Source organism: Numenius arquata, chromosome 14, assembly GCF_964106895.1.
Source record: "Numenius arquata chromosome 14, bNumArq3.hap1.1, whole genome shotgun sequence".
NCBI lineage: Eukaryota > Metazoa > Chordata > Aves > Charadriiformes > Scolopacidae > Numenius > Numenius arquata.
Genome location: NC_133589.1, coordinates 1,635,935 through 1,655,926, shown reverse-complemented (window position 1 = coordinate 1,655,926; position 19,992 = coordinate 1,635,935). Strand labels below are relative to the sequence as shown.

General features: G+C 50.8%; 1 protein-coding gene across 1 annotated transcript in view; it reads left to right on the top strand.

Annotated features, from left to right (window-relative positions):
* Positions 1-12,291, top strand: part of PRKAR1B (protein kinase cAMP-dependent type I regulatory subunit beta) — a 94,225-nt gene extending 81,934 nt beyond the window's left edge. The window contains exons 10-11 of the mRNA XM_074158323.1: positions 9,472-9,553; positions 9,955-12,291. Of these exons, the coding sequence (XP_074014424.1) occupies positions 9,472-9,553; positions 9,955-10,127 (255 nt within the window). The 3' untranslated portion in view covers positions 10,128-12,291. The remainder of the gene's footprint in view (positions 1-9,471; positions 9,554-9,954) is intronic.
* Positions 12,292-19,992: the final 7,701 nt, after the last annotated feature.

Below are 19,992 nucleotides of genomic sequence, written 5' to 3'. Positions count from 1 at the left end.
ATTCAGCTGTAATTTAAAACATCTGATTTGTAAACTCATAAAATTGAAGTTTATGCTGGAAATACAGCCACACCCTGGCCTCTTACTGCTATAGGATACGTGGAAAACTGGGAGATCGTTTGGTGCGCAGGGAAGTGAAACCCAAAGTTAGTAATTGGCAGTTTCATTCTTAATATATACCAGCTCCATCCGAATTTTCATGAAAGTCAGAGTGCTGTGTTTTCTCTGTGTTCAAACCAGCCTGTGACTGTTTATTTAGCTAACACTTGCTTTAAGGAATGGTTGATGCTTTGACTCTTCTCTCTCTGGTCGTGCCCGGTGGTGTCCTCCTGCCGTGGAACTCTGCGGAAGCGGCAGCGGTTCCCAGGTAGTGAAACACCTCTCGGTGTGAGTCAGGAGAGCAGCGCTGGCTGTTTACCCCTCCAGGTTCTTGGGAGATTCTCAGAATCCTTATAAGCTCCTTTGGCATTGAAGGCCAAGCTCACAAGCCCTGATTCAGAGCACTTAGTCAACGAGACCAAGAAATTTATGGCCCGAGGCACGTTAAATCTAAACTGCAGTTAAAGGCATCTGCTGTCTCAGGAGTAGGAGCTCCCTCCTGAGGAGCGCTTCTCCGGCTCTAAGCAAAAATACCGCAATATAAACAGGACCTGAAACACAGTGGTGTCCCACCTGGAGGAAGAGGAATGGAGAATTTCCTAATCCCTGCTGGAGTTCATCCCTTTCTCTGCACCGTGTTAAAGCTGTCCCTTACTGGGGTGGATTTTGTCCCTCCTCTGCAAAGAGACCGGTGAGATGCCTGCAGATCTGCTGAAAGAACATGTCCCGTAGGGCTTGTTCCTTCTCTGTGTAGCGTGGGGTTTGTGGAGTACACAAAGCTCTCTGCTGTGTGCTTCAGGAAGGGGCAGCTTTGAGCTCGTGAGTTTTTTCCTTCTGAATTTCAGAATTTGGTCCTTTGAATTCACAACTGAAAGGATTTCAGGGGAGCTTTTCGGGGGGGGGTTTTCCTGATCTCCGCCATAAACTCCCTTCTCTCCTTCCCCCTGGTTTACTCCAAGTTTAGAGCGTCAAGTTTGGTGTCAAGCTGCACCAGGGGAGGTTCAGATTGGATATTAGGAACAATTTTGACACGGAAGGGGTTATTAAGCCTTGGAATGGGCTGCCCAGGGCAGTGGTTGAGGCACCATCCCTGGAGGTGTTCAAAGGCCGGGTTGACATGGTGGTTAGAGACATGGGTTAGTGATGGGTTTTATCAGAGTTAGGTTGATGGTTGGACTCGATGATCTTAAAGGAACCTTCCAACCTGGACAATTCTATGATTCTATGATTTCTTGCTCAGAAGCTGCTGACCTGGCTGGCCCCAGCCCTGGCCATGGCGTTAGTTATCGGTGACGACGTCTGTCCCCAGCCTTCTGCTTGGTCTGGTTACTCCAGCATCTCCAGAATGTTTGCACAGAGGAGCAGATGGTGGTAGGAGTAATTGGGCCGTGAAACAACATTAACAGCTCAGACCGATTTTCACCAGCGCGGGTTTTGCTGGCAGGGAGGGGGGGATTCAGCACTTTTTGCTTGTTTTCTCCCCTGTCTGTCCATCCCTGCCCCTGCTGTAGGTGGTAACGCTCCGCCGTGTCTGCTTCCAGGAGATGAGCCCTGTCAGGTCAGGCACAAATATCACCACTTGATGAATAACCCATTATAGAGTCACTTTTATGTTGACTCAGTGGATGTTTCCTGGCTTCAGAGAGAGTGGAGATAATGGCTAGCTTTGTAGAAAGAAAGAATCTCTAAAATGCAACATTTTTTTTCCTTTGTGACTTTTATTGCTTTGTACGCTGACATGTCTGAGGGAGGAAAACAGGGCCTTGTTGCCAATAATCCGCAGCGCTTGGCACAGACGCTCTTTAAAAATCTGGCACCGGGATGAATATTAATTCAGTTGTTTTCCCACAGAAGCTACTGATTAGTCGAGGCCAAGTATCCCTGAGATGATTCGTTAAAACCCGGCATCGGAGCCCACCTTTACCGAGGGGATCTGCTTCCCGTCCCCCCCGCCACAGGTGGGCTGAATCTGTAATAAAAGAGGCAACTAAAATCCGAGAACGGGGTAAGGATAAAAACGCAAAGGGACCCCAAAGGCTGGACTGTGGGGCAACCGCTTCCCAGCTCTCTGGGCCCGGAGCCAGGACAAGTGGCCAAGGAGAATCCCACCCCGGGCTGGGGCTTCTCCTTACCCCTCCATCACCACCTCCCAGGCTTCCCAGTCCCACTTGGCAACGGGTGGCATGGGAGAGAAGCATGGGACCACCGTGGCAGCGAGGCCACCGTGGTGTCCCCCCGTCTGGTGGTGGGAGATGATGGTGGCTGTGGATGAAGGCTTGAGTCCCCCAACACGTGGATGCGCCTCTGTTGGACACCTGCATGATCTGGCCTGACGTTAGCTCTGCTGCTGTGCCTCAGGGGCAACACTCTGAAGTCAAAAAGACTATAAAACTTCACGTTGTGATTCTGAAAAGCCTTACAACTGAAAAGGCTTAATGAAAAAAATACCTTTTTTTTTTTCCTTTGAGCAAACCCCACTTTTTTCGCAGAGGTATTGCAGGGCTCTCCGTGCGTGACGCAAATTGCAGTTGCTGCAGTGTAATTCTGCTGCTTTTGGCTTTTCACTACGTTTGCTGCTCTCTCTCCACCTGAATCTTGTCTTGTTCCATCTAATAAAAACATTTCCTTTACTTCAAGGGGAACGCATTGGGTACAGCATGGGTTTAACGCAGACTGTATCAAAGGAGCACTGAAGGGGAAGATTGTCTGAGGTACCGCAATGGGAGGATGAACAAATGATTGAAAAGGTCTTCCCATGTCAAACGTCTATGATTTTAACTGCTAAACGATCAAGGCAAAGGCGTTTCCTGGTGATTAATGAGGGGCTGGGTGTAGTCATGTCTGGGCCGTAACCCTGGCCTCTCGTGTATCCCTAGGAAATGCCCCGTGGCTCTTCTGTTTCTGCTGGTTTAAGCTACACTGGGTTTTATGATTGATTGTCATTTTTTTAAAAGTACCTTTATGTTTGTGGCTATTTTGGTGACTGCTCCAGATGGCTTTGTTCCTCTCTCTCGGGTCTGGATGTTATTCTCAACTAATACAGATGTGCCTTGGTAGCAGAAGTGGTGGAAGTTGAGCTGTCGGTAGCGTAGTCCCATGCAGGTGGGATATAGCTGGTCCCCGCGGCACATTGTCTGATGTCCAGCCCGGCTGTAGGGCTAACGTATAGGATCCAGCCTGGCTGTAGGGCTAACATACAGGATCTGTGCCCGCTGGGTAGGGATGGGCTTTCCATCCTCATTAGATTGCTGCGTGCATTAGCGATATTGAGAATTATGGCCAATAAGAATATGATGCATTAAGGTTCCACCGTTACGGTGATGATGTAATGGCGATCACAGGCATTGTCACCACGGTTGTTGCCGTGTGGAGGCACGTTCTGCAGCACTGCTCCCTGGAGGAGGTTGTGTGGGTACCACAATACACCCGGTATTGCTCAAATGCTGCCTTTTGAGCTCATTTGACATTGCAGTCTTGATCCTCAAGATACTCCCAAGGCGTCGGCTTTCTGAAAAATCACCTGAAATCAGTGGCACTCAGGATTTCCAAAATCATGGCCAAATTTTAAAAATCATAGAATCACAGGATAGTTTGGGTTGGAAGGGACCTTAAAGTTCATCGAGTTCCACCCCCTGCGCTGGGCAGGGACACCTCCCACCAGACCAGGTTGCTCCAAGCCCCCTCCAACCTGGCGTTGAACCCCTCCAGGGATGGGGCAGCCACAGCTTCTCTGGGCAACCTGGGCCAGGCTCTCACCACCCTCACAGCAAAGAAGAAAAAAAAAGCTGAATACATAAAATGTTGCATGAACTGATTGAATTGATCATTTTTGAAAGTGGAGGGTGAAACATTAGCTGAGAGATCTCAGCAGGTATCGCAGATTCACCAGGCCGTTGCTGTTTCTGGGAGGTTGGTGGCATCGGTACATAGAGCTTTTGACTCTCCTTAATTTAAGGCAATGATTTGGAGGTGCTCTGTGGATGATTTAATTGCGTGCATGAACCAGTAAGCAAGCAGATATGATCAGCTAAGGTGTGACTTACTATGGTTGTAGTTGTGATGGTGTAAGAACTTTGCCCAGACAGTGTTTGTGGATGGGTAAATGGTGTATTTTATTAGATATATCTGGAGAAATAGATAATTGGAGAAAGGCAAGTGTGCCCAAAAGCTCTTCTCCCTTTCCTAGCTATGCCAGCTGCTCTAATAAAAGATACTACTTCCACAAATCTTGCCTGCAATTAGCTAGAATTCTCCCAGAATCATGTTGTGTGAAAGAGCTTTTGATTCCCTTCAGATGCGCTAGAGCTTCCGTTGAATCCAAGAGGAGTCATCGCACCCAGACCCGTCCGCTTCGCCCTGTGAGCGGGAGCTTTATCTACCCTTCACAGCCTCCTCCATCCGCTTTTGTAGTAACTCAGCAAAGATTTAATAGCGAGGCGTAACGAGGGTTTGTGTCAGAAGGTGTGAATTCTGGAGTGTGCGGATTAACCAAGTGGGAAGGAGGGGAGGTGTGTTGCTGATGGCAGTGATGGAGCTGACAGCGATGGCACGTGGACCTGCCTGACCTGATCCAGCTCTCGTTCTGTAGACTGCACCGCTCTTTTCTAGTGGACAGTGAAAAGGAAAACAAAATAGGCTAGAGAAATCAAAACTAGGATAAAAACATAATTTTTTGAGGGCATGGGGAAAAACCTGTCTCCCTGCTTTTCTTTGGAAAAAGCAGCAAGTAAAAAAGCGTGAAATAAAAATGGAAATAGGAATAGTAACCTCCTGCTTATGAAAATTAAAATTATTTTCTTTAAAAAGTAGAAATTTATCTTGTATACTTAGTGTCTAAAAAGGCCGTAGACATTGGCTTTGCACACTCTGATGGCAGAACAAATATTCTTCGATTTTAATCATGATAGATATGTCCTTTATTATAGATGGTGCCTCACCACATTTTTTGCTGATTGCCGTGTCTTTAAAGTGGGAGGTTACACCAGCAAAACCAAAACAACCGCAAGACTGACTTTGAAACCAAAAAATTTTTAGAACAGTGCTTCTGTTTTACAATTGTGTTCTGGATTTCCCTGCCCTGCCCCTGGTGAAGGACGGGGCTGCCCAGTCTGTCCCACCCCCAGCTCACACGGGCACGTCACAGTGTCCACCGCAGTGTCCACCGCAGTGTCCACCACTGTTCTGCTGAGCTGGAACTGAGGGAAAAAATACAGGATTTCAGTTTTCGGCATCATAAACACTTGCCTTCTGTAGCCAGGCTACTTAGGCCAGCTGCTGGCTGTGGGATTCATACTTAAATATCAAAATGGGGCTCCTGAAGCAATTGGTGCTTTTAATTACAGGCGGGATGAGGCCTGGGAACCTGATGTTGATGCAGCCGGGTCACTGTCTGTCTCACTCCTCCGTCCCGTCCCACGGTTTCCGAGAGGAACATCTATCAAAATCTCATTACTCCGGAGGGGATGGGAGCTCACGGATTGTAAACCTTAATTTATTTTTAATATCTTGAATTATGGTGCCGTATCTAAGCCATAAATTCTCACAAAACAAACTGCTGATGCATTCGAGAGAGTGGAGCGTCCCCCTGAGCCCCGTGAGGAGCGGCGGCAGAGGCAGCGAGCGTGGGGCGAGCGCGGCCGAGGGGTGACGATGGCACAGAGCTTTTGGAACTGCTCCCCGTGTTGGTTTTGCAATAAGACGCCCGGATCCACCTGGGGGAGAGGAGAGAAGGTCAATGGTATCGGTTCCTGGGAATGCAGGCGCTCCCCGGCGACTGAAAGGGAATATTCCTGGATCCACCCGGGATCACGGTTTCACTCCCGGGTGCCTGCGGGCAGAACGAGGTGCCCATCTGCTCCCACTCCGGTACCATCCCAGCGGGATGATTTATTCCGGGGTGTCAAACTTCTCCACAGTTGACCCTGAGCTCTACGGGCTTCGCTGGGTGGTGAAGGGGGCGGGAACGGCTTTAAAACACAAGATAGTATTTTAAGTTGAGCAGCACTAAATAGCCTGATCCCGCAAATTTGGGATCGTGCCGTTTGTCTCCGAGAGACGGATCTTGCCGAGTTCTGTGTGCCACTTACAGGGAAAACTTTCCCACCAAGACCGGATGCTTTTGGGAGCGAGAGCGATAAGCCCCGTAAATCCCTGCGAGGTGCTGCCCGCAGCGCCCGGGACAGGGCTGAGGAGACTGACCGGCTGTGTCGCTGGGAGGGGTGGCGTTTGCTAAAGGACAAGAAGGACAGAAAGCTCAAAAACAGCGTCGGAAAGATTTGACAAGTAAAATGAAATACAGCCATGAGCAAGGGTAGAGGTCAGCACCGAATTCATTTAGTGTGACAGCTTCGTTAAGTATGTGGGTAGCAAAGGATTGTTCTGTACTTTTTTTTTCTCATTTTATTTTATTCTGTATTATTTTATTTCTGTATTATTTTTGCCCTGGTTACGCTGGTTGTGTACAATTGGGCTCTTCCTCTATTGTAGTTAGAATAGCATTGTTTCCAGAGATAAGACACGTAAAGTGCAGATAGACAGATAGATTAAATATAAATACCTCTTCTTTGTTCCGTGGTGTGGACAGTCTTCCCAGGAAGGTCACTGGGACAATGCTCCAGGATGCACTCGTGGAGCTGGTGGATTGTGCAGCCAGAGGCTGAGCGCCGCAATCACATCTTGCATCTGGGTCCTCGCTGTCAGGCTTCAGGAAACTTCTTTTGCTCCGTGATAGACCTGTTCTCGCTGGGCAAGGGGAAAAGCCTGTGTGACTGTTAAAACAAGAGTGGAAAAATATGTATCTGGAATATGCATTGCTTTATCCTGCCAAGCCAAGTGTTTATTGTGGAGGCCAGACACATCTGTCCTCCTCCAACAGATATCATGGTGTTTCTTGGATGAAAAAGGCCGACTGTAGTGGAACAGTGGAAGAAATTGCTTCAGAAGCCTGACTTATTGGAGTCCTATGTCATATGGACCCTGTCAAAAAAATATTAGCCACAATAAAAGCGGACACTTGGGGAGATGAAAGCAATATTGCTTGATATTGTGATTGCCTTCACGGCAACCTGCTCACGGCGGGCAGTGGGGAATCGAGCCCTTTCTTCCTTGGACCTGAGCAGTCAATGGGATTACTTGGGGGAACTTTTTGTTTGTTTGGTTGGTTTTTTTACATAATAAAACATCTGTCATAAAAGTTTTGGGAAAGAGACTGGAGACACGGATTGCAGACAGCTATTTGGGTCAAGGGGTTAGGTTTTTGCCAGGCTCCAGATGGGGACGGAGAGGAGGACGGGGGCTGGAAGCGGTTCTGAAGCTGATCCCGTCCCTCTTGCACTAAGAACAGCATCAGCTCCGGGAGCAGCACCTGAGCCGGCGTTTGGCAGGAGGGAGGCCAACGTTTGGGATATTCCCGGTACGGGGTATTTCCGAGAACGCTCCTTATGAAGGCGGGTTTGCTCTGAAAACCTGCAATAAGTGTGAATGACAGAACTCATTACACTATCTGTGCATTTTCAGATCTTGCAGATTTACTGGAAGATCTTGGAAAACAGCAGCTTTGGCGGAACAGTTTAGTTATATCAAGGATAAGGAATTTTTGCTGGAAACTCGACAGGCACCAAATCACTTTCTTATATCCAGTTCTTCCAGCTACTTCTGTGGATGGCCTTGCACTTGCTGGGGACAGCTTTATGGGCATGGCAAGTTTTAATGGTAGATAACCCCCCCCCAAAAAACCCCACAAAAGATTAAACCTGACCTTCCCCTGTGTCTTTGCCTTATTTTTGCCCGGTTCAGGTGCCCTCGCTCACACACGTTGTGGTGAACGTGCTGCCAGTCCCATATCCAGGGATTTATACCAAGCACATGTTGCTGCTAATGGGCAAGATGAGAAACTCTTAAGTTTTAACGTGCCAGATTAATTTGATATACATCCAAGTCCCTATAAAAACCACCAGCTGATTAGCATGTATCAAACAATACTCCCACATTATTTCATTTTTTGTTTCAGGTTCCTGCCGTCCGGCAGAAATAAGACTTGCCTCTTCATTTATATGGCACTTCAGTTAACCCCGAGAGCGGCCCAGCAATTAGTAAAGTTGTATGGGCCTAAAAATAACCCTGTTATGAAACCGGAGGTGATGCAATACAAGGGTATTACAGCAGCTCCGTCATGCTTGTGCAGAAGAAAGCAAATTATGGCCATGCGAGACTTGGGTGTTCCACTGCAGGGTGGGGGCTGTGATTTTTTCCAATAACTGGCATCAATCTTCCGAGAAAAATCCACATTACTGAGTCTCCCCCCCTTCCCTCTCCTACCTGGGGCAGGACTGGCCCTTGCTTATTACTGTCCAAGCTGAAAATCCTAACGTTGGAACACCGATGCTCTCCACCTGCACTGTCAGAAAGTGGCTCTCTAGTCTATTTAAAAATCTTGGCTTTTAAAAATCTTCTTAATTTCAGTTAAAATCAAAATATGTTAAGCTTTTGCCTTTCCCTCTGCTTTTTGGTTTGGACTCAGGAGATAATTTCATATGTTACTGTCATTTTTTTCCAGAAAAGCAGATGCCTTCTCTGTTCCACTACAAAAGCTTTATGCCACAATAATTTAAGATTTCCTCCAGGTTAGAATATTTCTGCCTGTAAAACCCCTTTGAAGGTTGAAATAGGCTGTAACTGAGTTTTGACATGTATTAGCACGTGTCGAGCCCAGCAGTTATTAAGGGCAGTGGAGACAAGGCACATTCCATCTCTCCAGAGACCGACTCGCAGGTGTCCAGATCACTTCAGGCCACGCCGGGGCAAAGCCACCCCAAAAACTCACTCTTTGTTGCAAGGAGCATTAAAAACTCCCTTTTACCAACCGTTTCAGAGACAGATGCAGGGAGTGATCAGGTGAGGATGAAGCTCTAGCTGCCGTCTTCCAAAATCACGTCCCAGGATTGTGACTGGGAAAGTTGCCTTTTGACTCCTTTTGACGTGAATCTTTTCTGCGTCTCTTGTGAGGTTCTGCATCCACCCAGAATGATATTTTCAATATATTTTTAAATTATATTGCAGCATACATTCGCACATGTGTGAGTTAAATAGGATTTACTGAGTCGTGTCCTGTTCCTCTTCTCCTCTGTGTGAGCCGAATCTGCATCCAAACAATTCGTAAGAGAGAAATCGTTTGCCATCCTGATAGATATTTTTGTTTAATCCTTTAATTCCTTGCATTGATCTATCAGGAATCGTCTGGAATGGTTGTCCCTCCCACAGCAGAGCTCAAGGGGTGTGACAGGCGAAAGGAAATACTCGGGACCCGATGCTTTTTAAAGTTGTAAGAGGTTTAAGCGAAGGCGGCTGACTCTCCGCGCTCCTTCCTCTCCCCAGGGAACCGCCTCCGTTCTGCAGCGCCGGTCGGACAACGAGGAGTACGTGGAAGTTGGAAGACTCGGTCCTTCAGATTATTTTGGTAAGAAAAATACTTATTCATTCATTCAACTTACATATGGCTCAGAAAGATGGGCACGTGGGGCTGTATCGAGTAATTATTGTCTTAATTAGCGCTCTGCTCTTACAAGCGTGGGGTGACGCACGATGCTGAGGGATGGGAGCGGAGCTGAAGCCACCCCTTGGTTTCCACCCACGCGGCTGACAGGAGACAGACCCAGAATCAGCAAAACGCTCTGAAAGCGCTTGTTTTCAAAGGCGTTTTACACACCTGCATTATGCATAGGTGTGCTGTCAGCAGAATCGTGTAAGGTGTCTGTCAGGAGGCACATAAAGGAGATGTTCTACACCCAAAGGAAGCGGGTGGTGGGTGACAGGCACCCCCTGACGGTGTGCCAGAGCCTGTTTGTCCCCCGTTTCCAGGTGAGATCGCGTTGCTGCTCAACCGGCCCCGGGCTGCCACCGTGGTGGCCCGTGGACCCCTCAAGTGCGTCAAGCTGGACCGGCCCCGCTTCGAACGCGTGCTGGGGCCCTGCTCCGAAATCCTCAAGAGGAACATCCAGAGATACAACAGCTTCATTTCCCTCACCGTCTGAACGGTTCCTGCCGGAAAGCTGCCTTCGTGTCACCCTGTGCACTTCAGTTCGCACTGTGCGGCTCCATGGCTTTGTGAAGAAGAAAATTAAAGATGTGCGTTTTATGTGTATTTTTTCCGTTTGTGTCACGTCCTGGGTGTCAGTTCACATCTCATGTATCGTCTAAGTAGGAAGACAACTGGTTGGGCAAGACTGGCTTCGGGGAAGGTTAGGCTCTTGGCTGGCAGGCAAGGTGTGTACCTGTTGTTGGATCAAAAAGCTTAAAACTGTGTTTTTAACTATTTAAAATTCAGATGATTTTCTATTTCCCTTATTATCTTTGAAGTTGGTCTTATTCGCCTTCTCTCAAGCTCCTTTGACCAAGCGATGTCCCTCTGCCTGTCACTTCTACAAGACTTTTCCCTGGTGGTGGACTGGAGGTTCCTGCAGTCCCACGGGGCGAGTGGCAGTCGCCCAGTTGAAGGTTGGAGGAAGGTTTTGATCATTCCAGCAAGGCAGGGAAAAGGGGAGCTTTTGAGTCATTTTGCTTGTGGCTCAGGTATTGGGGCCATTCTCCTCCTTTCAGGGCTGCTGTGTAGGACACACCGAGGCAAAGAGCCTGCTCAGGTCTTCTGGTGAAGGAACAACGTCTTGGGAGAATTCAAACGGAGCCTGGAAGACCTAAGTTATTTGTCCTCAGCTTTTAAAATGAGGTTTTTCATTAGGTCCCTCAAAAGTCCAACAGGACCTTTTCTGCTGAGTTAAGTGGGCTTCGAAACTTATTTATCTGCAGCAGTGTCCCCACCACTTCTCTGAATATCCTACAAAACGCTGCAGAGGTGGGGCCAGGTGGACACCACCAGCAGCGGTTTGTTTTTAGTAAGGTCTACTTCATTAAATTCAAATGCCTTTCTTTCAGTATATGACTAAATTTTAGGCTCTTTTAGCATTTTCTGAAAGCTTCAAAATGCTGCTTCTCCTCCAGCAGACACGTGTTGTGTCTCAAAAGGCCCCAGGACCTTGCAAGGAGCTCCCAGAGCCCCGGTCCCTGGGGGACGAGCCCCCTCGCTGGCAGGTCCCACAGCCTGGACACGGATCTGCTCCTCAACGGGGCTCGTTCCGGTCCAGACCTTGCCCCGCAGCGATGGCACCGTGTAGATTATTCTTTGTGAAGCTTTTGCTTTGAAGGAGAGCCGGTCGGTGCTGACACAGCAAGGTCTGTGTCTCAGCTCCCCGAGCCGCGCTGCCGCCTTCCAGCTGGGGCACGAGGGGATGCTGGGATGAGCAAATCCCAGCTCTCTACCTTTTTCATCCCAAAATTTATGCGGGGAAATAAGGCAGCAATGTCCCTTCTGAAATGAGAGGTGTTAGTGGAGAATATGGCTAAAATTACTCCAGGCGACACGCAATGTGCTTTTTCCTTTGGAATTAAGCTAAGGTGGGACTTTCCTCTCGGCTCCCACCACAAGGGCCCAATTTTCCGGGAGCTGGTTCTTGGGGAACCGGCTGCTTCTCGCCTCCAGGCTTCTCTCCTCGCCTCGAGGTGTCTCCTTTATTCCAGCGTATTTTTGGTGGTCCTGTCAGTGTATATTCGTTGCTACTATTTATTATGATTACGTTCTGCTTCTTGCGCGTGTTATTAAGTACGACCGTTCGCCTTTTTCAGCCTCGCAGTTTCTATCCTGTCCGTTTCTATAGGCAGACCCCCACTGTAGCTAGGGGTAAATGTATACACAGTTGCCAAACTTTCTGATTTGCTTCACCGGTTTTGTATTCCCTTGTGCAATTTTTTTTAAAAAAAACCGATTTTTTTCAAGGTTACCAGTCACTCATGTATGTTCTTTTGCCTATTGTATTTCTGTTGTGTTGGTATGAAATTGTGAGTGTTTCGCATAACGTGCAAGGTAGACATTTCTGGTTAAACACCAAGTATCAGCCTCCTCTTTAGAACTCCCTCGAGCACACACACAGCGGAGATTCTTTGCTTTAAACCTTTACAGCTCATGGAAAAATACGTTCGAATTATGGTTCTGTTATAAGCAATCTCAAGAGAAGTGTGACCGTTTAACACCAGGATTCCTGTGCTTTAAGTGGAACAAAAAGATCTTCGATGACATTTTAAAGATAATTGTAATATTTGCAGTGGGTGATGGGACAGGATTACGGTATGAATAAAATTCTTCTACATTCTGTGCGGCCGTTGTGGGTTTGTTACTGATGGAAGTCTGTATGAATGGAAGTCGTGTTCTAGTTACAATCTGCGTATCATAAAAAGTGTGAACTCTACTGAAAATAATCAGATGCAAAGGGACAAAAAATAGACCCAGGATCCCAGTGCTATATATAGTCATGGAAACCAAACTGGTTTTCTGGAGGATGAGCACGAGGAAAATAATTTCTTCTGTTTAAAGGAGCCCTCTATGTCTCCAGAAGGAAGTAGGGGCTCAAGGTGTCTCTCAGGCCTTTGTGGTGTTGTGTAGACACCAGTTTAGCCAGTTGAAGCACATGTGGAATGTGAAGCATGGGAGCTGCCGCCTCAGTGGCCGTAGGGACCCTGAGCCCTGAACCACCAGCGCCAGGACCTGGGGAACAACAGGCTCTTGCTCAGATGCTGATGCTGCTACTTTTTGCCCCGATACCACAAAGCCCGTGGTCCCACCGCATGGTGGGGTCTGTCCCAATCCTTCCTCTCAACTTGTGGCCATTCCTGGACTTCAAGAAGTCCAGCTGCCCTGGGACTGAAGCCGTTTTTGGCACCAGTGATGTTCTGTGCTGCTGCCGTGGCTCCTGTTTGTGCGATGGACTGGCCAAGAACTACGCTGAGGACGAACTTTTCGGAGAAGGCCGAGCCTCCAAAGGAACCACCTGCACCTCATGCATGAGGATGATGGAGACGATGGCTTCTGGGTGAGGAAGAGGCCTTGAGCGTGTTGTTAGTGCCACATTGCCTGCGATACCCGCCAGAGCTTGGGGTGGCCACACCAGTAGGTGTGTTGTGGTCCAAGCTTGGCTGTGGTGCTGGAGCCGTCCCTCCGGAACGTGCAGCGTGAAAGGGTTGTCAAGCCTTGGAAGAGGCTGCCCAGGGAAGTGGTGGAGTCACCATCCCTGAAGGTATTTAAAAGCTGGGTAGACGTGGTGCTGAGGGACATGGGTTAGTGATGGTTTTTGTCAGTGCTGGTTGATGGTTGGACTCCATGATCTGAAAGGTCCCTTCCAACCCAGACCATTCTATGATTCTGTGGTTCTCTGTGGTGGCCCCCGCACAGGAATCTTGGGCGGCTCCCGGCATCCAAGGGCTGTCCAGCTTTCCATTTTTGGAGTGTGTTATTTTTCCCCCCTTTGCTATGATTCAGGCGGGAAGGACGTGTCTTTCCAGAGAATTACTCACATTATGTAGTAATCAAAAGTGACCACTCTCTCTGAGGTTCTTCCAGACGGACGTTACCAGCCCACGCTCCCCAGAAAAGAGCATCTCACCACTCCTCATTGTCATTCTTTTTTGGGTTGGTTTTAATTGTGTTGCAGCCATTTTGGGACTCCCGAGACAAAAGAAAAAGACCTTTTTTTGTTGTTTTTAATAGAAACTAATTGTACCTCCAGGTTCTTTACGAGACCCCTGTGGCTGACCAGGCTTTGGTGTGTGTCTCAGATGACTGTGAGCTCTCCTGAGCTTTCCCACTGCTTTGTGGTGACGGGGGCTTGAGGCCGTGGAGTCACCTGAACCCCGTGAGTCCTTGATCCTCAAAAAAGGACAGTCCGGCACCGTGTTACCTGCTCAGGGGGTGTGGGAAACCAGAGCTGTTGCAGAGAACCAGGTAATCCCAGTGCACACCAGTTTGGTTGTTGGCTGCTGGTTTGGTTTTCAAGTGGTGGTAGGTTGGCTTCAGAAGCGGTGTCACCACGCGAAGGGTGACATTTCTTCTGTCAGGAAGGTTGCAGGAGGTGTGTCCACCACATTCCCTTCTAAGTCCTAAATGGTGCTTAAATCCTGTCGCTGACCTGTTGGTGGAGGTTGTTATCATGATGCTGTTGATGGAGGAGACCCCCTCTGTCCTTTGCCCACATTTCTGCGTGGCAGCTGAGAGAGAGAACACTCTCTTGTGCAGAGGCAAAGCCACGATGACCTCCTTAAAGCGAGGCAGGGGTCCCACCGCCTGCTGGTCACTGCGGTGCCACGTGGACGTGCGGCCACCGCGGCTGCAGGAGGGTCCCCGGGGACTCTGTCCACCCCAGACAGAGGAGTAGGTGCTGTTGCTCCAGCGGCCCAGTGAGCACTGACCAGTTTAGAAGCTCACACTTGGCATTCCCAAGACCAGCTCACCATTTAGGGAGGAATTATCTACTCTTGCGCTCCCAGGCATGTTTTTTTAATTTGTTTCTAATGATTTGGCAGCTCTGGCTGGAGCTCGTTTTCGCCGCCTTCAAATGCGCACGATGGCTCAGAAACTTGTGTTTCCGAAGCCAGAGTCGCTTCTGGAGGTCCCACTTCCCTCTGGAGAAAGAGAACATATTTGGATGTGTGTGCAGAGCCCTGAAAATCCCATGTTACGGGAATGCGTTGGCTTCGTCGCTCCTCCTCCTCCTCCTCCTCGGGTTTCTCCGTGGCTGTGCTCCTCAGCGGAGTTTCTCTGGGCTGCGGCGCTCGCACATCGAGCTGGCCCCTTCTCCGAAACGCCTGGCCAGGGGAGCTGGCATCGGCAGCCATCTGGTATTTTTGGGAAGGCTGAGGGTGTGTTCTGTGCTTGATCGGGCTCCAGTACCGGAGCCATTCCTCTGATGTCTAAAAAATCTGGATTCAGCTCTTAGAAAAGGGGCTGCGCTTTTGCCTGGGAAAGGGGAGCAGAGCAGGAGCGGCTCCTTGGGCATCCTCCACCTCCCAGCCCAGAAGCGCGTGGGGAAATTCACCCCTGAGTGCTCCACCCCCGTTTTAATCTCTATTTTCACGTCATTCTCTGCAAAATCAGCGCTGAGAGCCTCTGCTGCCCAGCGGCTGCCGGTGCTCGGGCACGTTTCAGTGCGCAGGGTTCTCTTTAAAAAGTCGTGAGCTCTCCTGGAGGAAAAAAAATAATCATTTTACCCAAGAAGACTGCTCCTATTCCAGTATAAACTGTCTCCGAACATGGAACAGCAGCGTGCCATGTGGCTGCCGGGGCCAGCAGCGCTGAATGGATTGGCAGATGCTGCGCTGCTGCCTGATCCCTGGTAGCCAGGGCTGCGAGAGCACGGCTCCTCTCTACTCACCGCCCCGGTTCGGAGCCAAAAGAGCTGATTTGCCCAAAAAAATGTGCCCCTGGTGGGATAAGTCAGGCCTGGTGCCCCGCCGGGGGCATTCACCGCCCCCTTGGTGGGTGCTCAGAGCCTCTGCTCCTTGGGAGAGCTGGGCTGGGGAGACGGGATGTATGGACCGATGATGAGGGAGGGCTTTTCTCCTGGACCGATGATGAGGGAGGGCTTTTCTCCTGGACCGATGATGAGGGAGGGCTTTTCTCCCCACCGCCGGCTGTTGCTGGATGTTCACACCGCTGGCTCTGGGGAAACCAAGCCTTTCTGGGAAGTGGCTACTCCCTATCCTCTTTATACAGAAAATGTATTGTTATTATTTGAAAGCACTTTTGTGTCGCCCTTAGACTACAAGCATGGCGATTGTTCCACTGGAAGACATCATGGTGCATAGCAGTGAAATACGACGTACAGTACCATGCAGTATGTATTTTCCAGATAAACTGGGGAGACAGTGAAACGGATCTGTGAAGTGGGGGGGACAATAGCGGCTTTGCCTCCCTCCACGTGTGTGGAATTCATGTGCGCTACAGAGTGACTCTGTCTCCTTGCCATGCGTGTACCACGATGGGGTGATTCCTCCTATTTCTGGCCGGTTTAATTTGTGTTTTGTGTGGGCCGAGCACAAAGTCGCGGCGGCTTCGCGCCGAACGTGGCGATGAATTAGTGCCGGCGAAACCCTCCCACCGTTATTTCCACTGCGGCAGCGAGAGGGAACAGACCCAGCAGCTGGAAGAGGACAAGGGATCATTTCTCCTTCTCGTCCAGGGGCAGCTCGAGCAGTTTGCCCGGCAGAAGTCGCTGGCTGCCTTCGCAGACGCTGGGTTATTCCACGGAGAGTTTTCCAGCGTCTCCCCTGAGCCCCAGACCCGCCGAGCGGGGAGGTGGTCACCGGTCCCAGTTTAACTCGCGTGAGGGTGACTGGGGGAATCGCTGCCGGAGGAGAACCTGCAGCTCTTCGCGCCGGCTCCTGCGGAGGTGGAGAAGCCCCGCTCTCGGTCCTGCAGTCGGGAGGAAGAGTCGTGGCCCCGCACCCGGTTCCTGCGGCTCTTGGCGAGGCCGAAGGGGTCTGGGAAAGCAATAGAGCTGCTCCTCAGCCTGGCAAACCTGTAAGTCCCCGCTGATGGCCACCAGCAGCATCACGAGCTGCTCTCCCGCTGACTCGGGTGCTCAGGTGCATCCAGCACACGGTACCACGGGCCAGACCCCCGTGAGATGACGGGAGGATGGTTCTTATCCCTGACACGTACCCAGTAAAGCATCACACCCCCTCCCAGCGCCTCGCGTTTCTGGCTCTTAGCCCGGGACTTAGCTTTTGGAGAAATACAGGGTTAGCCGAGGAGGGCTTTTCAAAACTCGTACTTGCAGGAGGCAGGAGAAGGTGCCGAAACGGCCGGGGGTTCCCGAGGAACACGAGAACCGGCCCAACAAAGGCGCCCCTTGTGCGAGCGGGGAGATGCGGCAGAACCTGTGTCCGGATGAAAGCCGCCCTATCAAAATAGCCATAAACAAACCCGCCTCCTCCGCTACAGAAAAGCTGTTGTGCCAGGAGCATATTAAATTGTATATGCTTTTTCTCAAGGCAAAAGAATCGCGGCAGTGAGGGCAGCTGTGCGTGCTGGAGCCCAGCCACCGCATTCAGCTAAGGACGGCCTCGCCGCGGCCGGGGTGGGGGAAGGACTGGGGATGAATGTATTATTCAGAGGGACCCGCACTGAAATGCTCCACCGGCACTGGGGAGATGTGGTAGGGGAAAAAAAAACAACAAACAAACCACCAAAAAAGTGATTGCCCTGGCACCGAGAGGTGGTGCGTTTGGCAGGGGGCAGCAGAGGGGACGGGCCCGTCCCTTCCCAGGCTGGGACCCGCAGTCCTGAGGGTCTTGCTGTTTGCAGGATGAAGCCAAATGGCATTTTCCTTCCCCAGATTTCCCTGGGGGGTTTCTCAGCCTCAGCCCCGAGCAGAGCTGGGCTGCAGCCGCGGCTCCGAGCCGGGCAGGGGGATGCTCAGCCCGTCCCATGCTTCACGCACGGCAGCTGGGAACTGAAACCAGTGAGGAGCAGGAGACGGGGGCAACCCCATCCTCCCTGGCCACAGGCTCTGCTGATGGCCACCTGGTCGCTCCCAGGTGTGGTGGGTAAATGGGAAATAAAGAGTCCTGAGGGAGAGCCCCAGGGAGGATGGTTTCAGCCTGTTTCTTGTGGGAGGGGAGCTCCCCACCTGGAGGGATCAGGCAGAGGGGGCTCAGGGCTCATCCCGTGCCACCCCCCAGCCTTGTCCCCGCACAGCCACCTCTGTGTGAGCATCCCACCCCGGGGATGGGGACTCGGAGGGATCCCTCTGCAACCTCTGCATGGTTGTGAGCAGCCACCAGGCAGGATTTCACCACCGTTCACGCTGAAACGAACCTCGCAGCCGAGCTCATCCCTTGGTCGGGGGGAGGATCTCCGAGTCTGCTCCCCAGGCTTTGCTCTTAACTCCTGGGGCTACTGGAGATCCAAGGCTGAGCCTTGCAGCCCCTGCGCGGAGGGGGCACGCGGGTCCCCGGGGAACCCAGATCAGCCGGAGACCTTCTGCAAAGCACGGTGAGTACCTAAAACCTTCCACCTTGAGCTGTGATTCCCTTGTGGGCAAAGTTGGGCTGTGGGTAAAGAATACGGGCTGATTTCCCATCCCTCCCCAAACTGGGTGATTGTTAAGGTCCCTTCCAACTCTAACCATTCTGCGATTCTATATGATTCTGTGAAAATACTAGAAACATCAGGGAAAGTAGCAGGATGCCTTCCCCAGTAGCTCAGGAGCGTGGAGGCAGCTCGTGTAGCTCCTCCTGAGGAGGGAGCGAAATAAAACAGAATAAATTCAGGGAGGATGGTGTCTGTGCAGACACCTCGCAGGTGCCTCATCAAAGGTCCGTCTGTCCCCGGGGGAGGCACCGAGGAGAAGGGAAGAGGGGAGCCTGACGCCCACCTCCGCTGGAGCCCAGGCGCCGCGGCTGCCCCCTCCTTTGAGGCAGAAAAGGAAATTTCTGGCTCCGCCGCAAGGCGAGCCGCGCGCTGGGCACCCACAAGGTAAATGCCCTTTTGTGCTGGGATCCGTTCCCTGCCTGAAGCCGCTGCACACACGGGGCCAACCTGATTCAGTGAAAGAAAACCCATTTCGGTTGCTTTTTAAGCAGATTACAGCAGATTAGCCGACTAATCTATATGGAATCCTCTCTCCAACAATTTCGAGCTGTAAACGAATCCAGCCACTCTTGTATTGCGTATAAATATTTACTGTGGATTATATGAAGATTAACTTCAAATGATATTTGCAACAGCGGTTTTATTTTGTGACTTGCTACCTCTAGTAACATAAAACCTTTTGAAAGAAACATACCTTCAGCAAAGCGTGAATTTAAGGCCCATCAGCTGCACAATAGCACGTACCGGAGCGTGTACACAAACAGGAACTGAATATATTGTCGCCCACAGATGAGGGAAACTAAGAATTAAAGCTACTGGTGCAGAATAAAAATGTCTGGGATTATCGTAGCGTGGAAGTAAAACCTTCCTTACAAGATCCGACTCGGTGGCTGCCGCCTCACTGCGGCTCGCGGTTGGTTTTCCAGCTGCAGGGAAGGACTGTGCGTGGTTTGACGGATGTGGTTTAGTGTCCTGAGATGTCACCTCCTCGGGTGGCCCGTGAGAGCGAGCCTGGCCCTGCCTCCTGCCCAGGTGGCTGGTAAGGAACAAAGCAGCCTTTCTAATGAAGCAGTCCATCTTCCTGAAGATCCGGGGTTTTCATCCTATCTCCAGCCGTACGGAGAAACCCAAGAGTCACCAGCTCAAGGGCTGGGAGGCTGCTGCTGGCCCCGGTGGGATCCCTGCAAGCCCAGTGACTCGCTGTGTGAGGGCTCCTCCGTTTGATTCCCCAACGTAAAATGTCACTGGGGAGGTGAGGGGTGGGAATCGCTGTGGGTGTCACACAGCTCGGCAGAGGAAGGCACGAGAAGGCTGAAGACTAAGGTCTCTCACTGTGTCCTATCGCCTGGGGCCGAACCCGGGAGGGACGGCGTGGGAGGGACGGAGGAGGGAGAAGGGGTCGAAGAGCATCCTTCCAAAACCCAACAGGCCAGCGGCTGCTGCCGAGGGACCACACACAAAAGCCAGCGCAGGACGGTGTTTGTCAGCACGTCGTGGTCCCAGTGGGGTGTTTTGGGGGCAGCCAGGACCGTCCCACCCGCACCTCTCCTCCCACGGGCATCCCCAGGCCGGCGGCGCGGGTACCGCTGCTCCGTGGGAGCGAAGCCGGCCCTGCACGGCCTTCGGTTGGGAACAGGGGATGTTGTGTCTACCCGGCCAGTGCAGGAATGCTCAGTTTACAAGACAATGGCTTTTTAGGAAGCCAGAAAAAGTTAAACAGCCTTCCCAGATGGCAGATTGTCCCTTTCCATCCTGTGTGTAATCCGGACGGCTTCGTTCTCCTATAAAGAGATGATCTGTTCAGTAGAAGAGATTTCCAAAGTCTTAGCAAATGAGTATCTGAGAACCGGCTTCTGATGTGGTTTATGTTCTTTTTGATAGATTTAGGTTATGGGAATGCTGGTTACAGAGGCAGCGAGTGA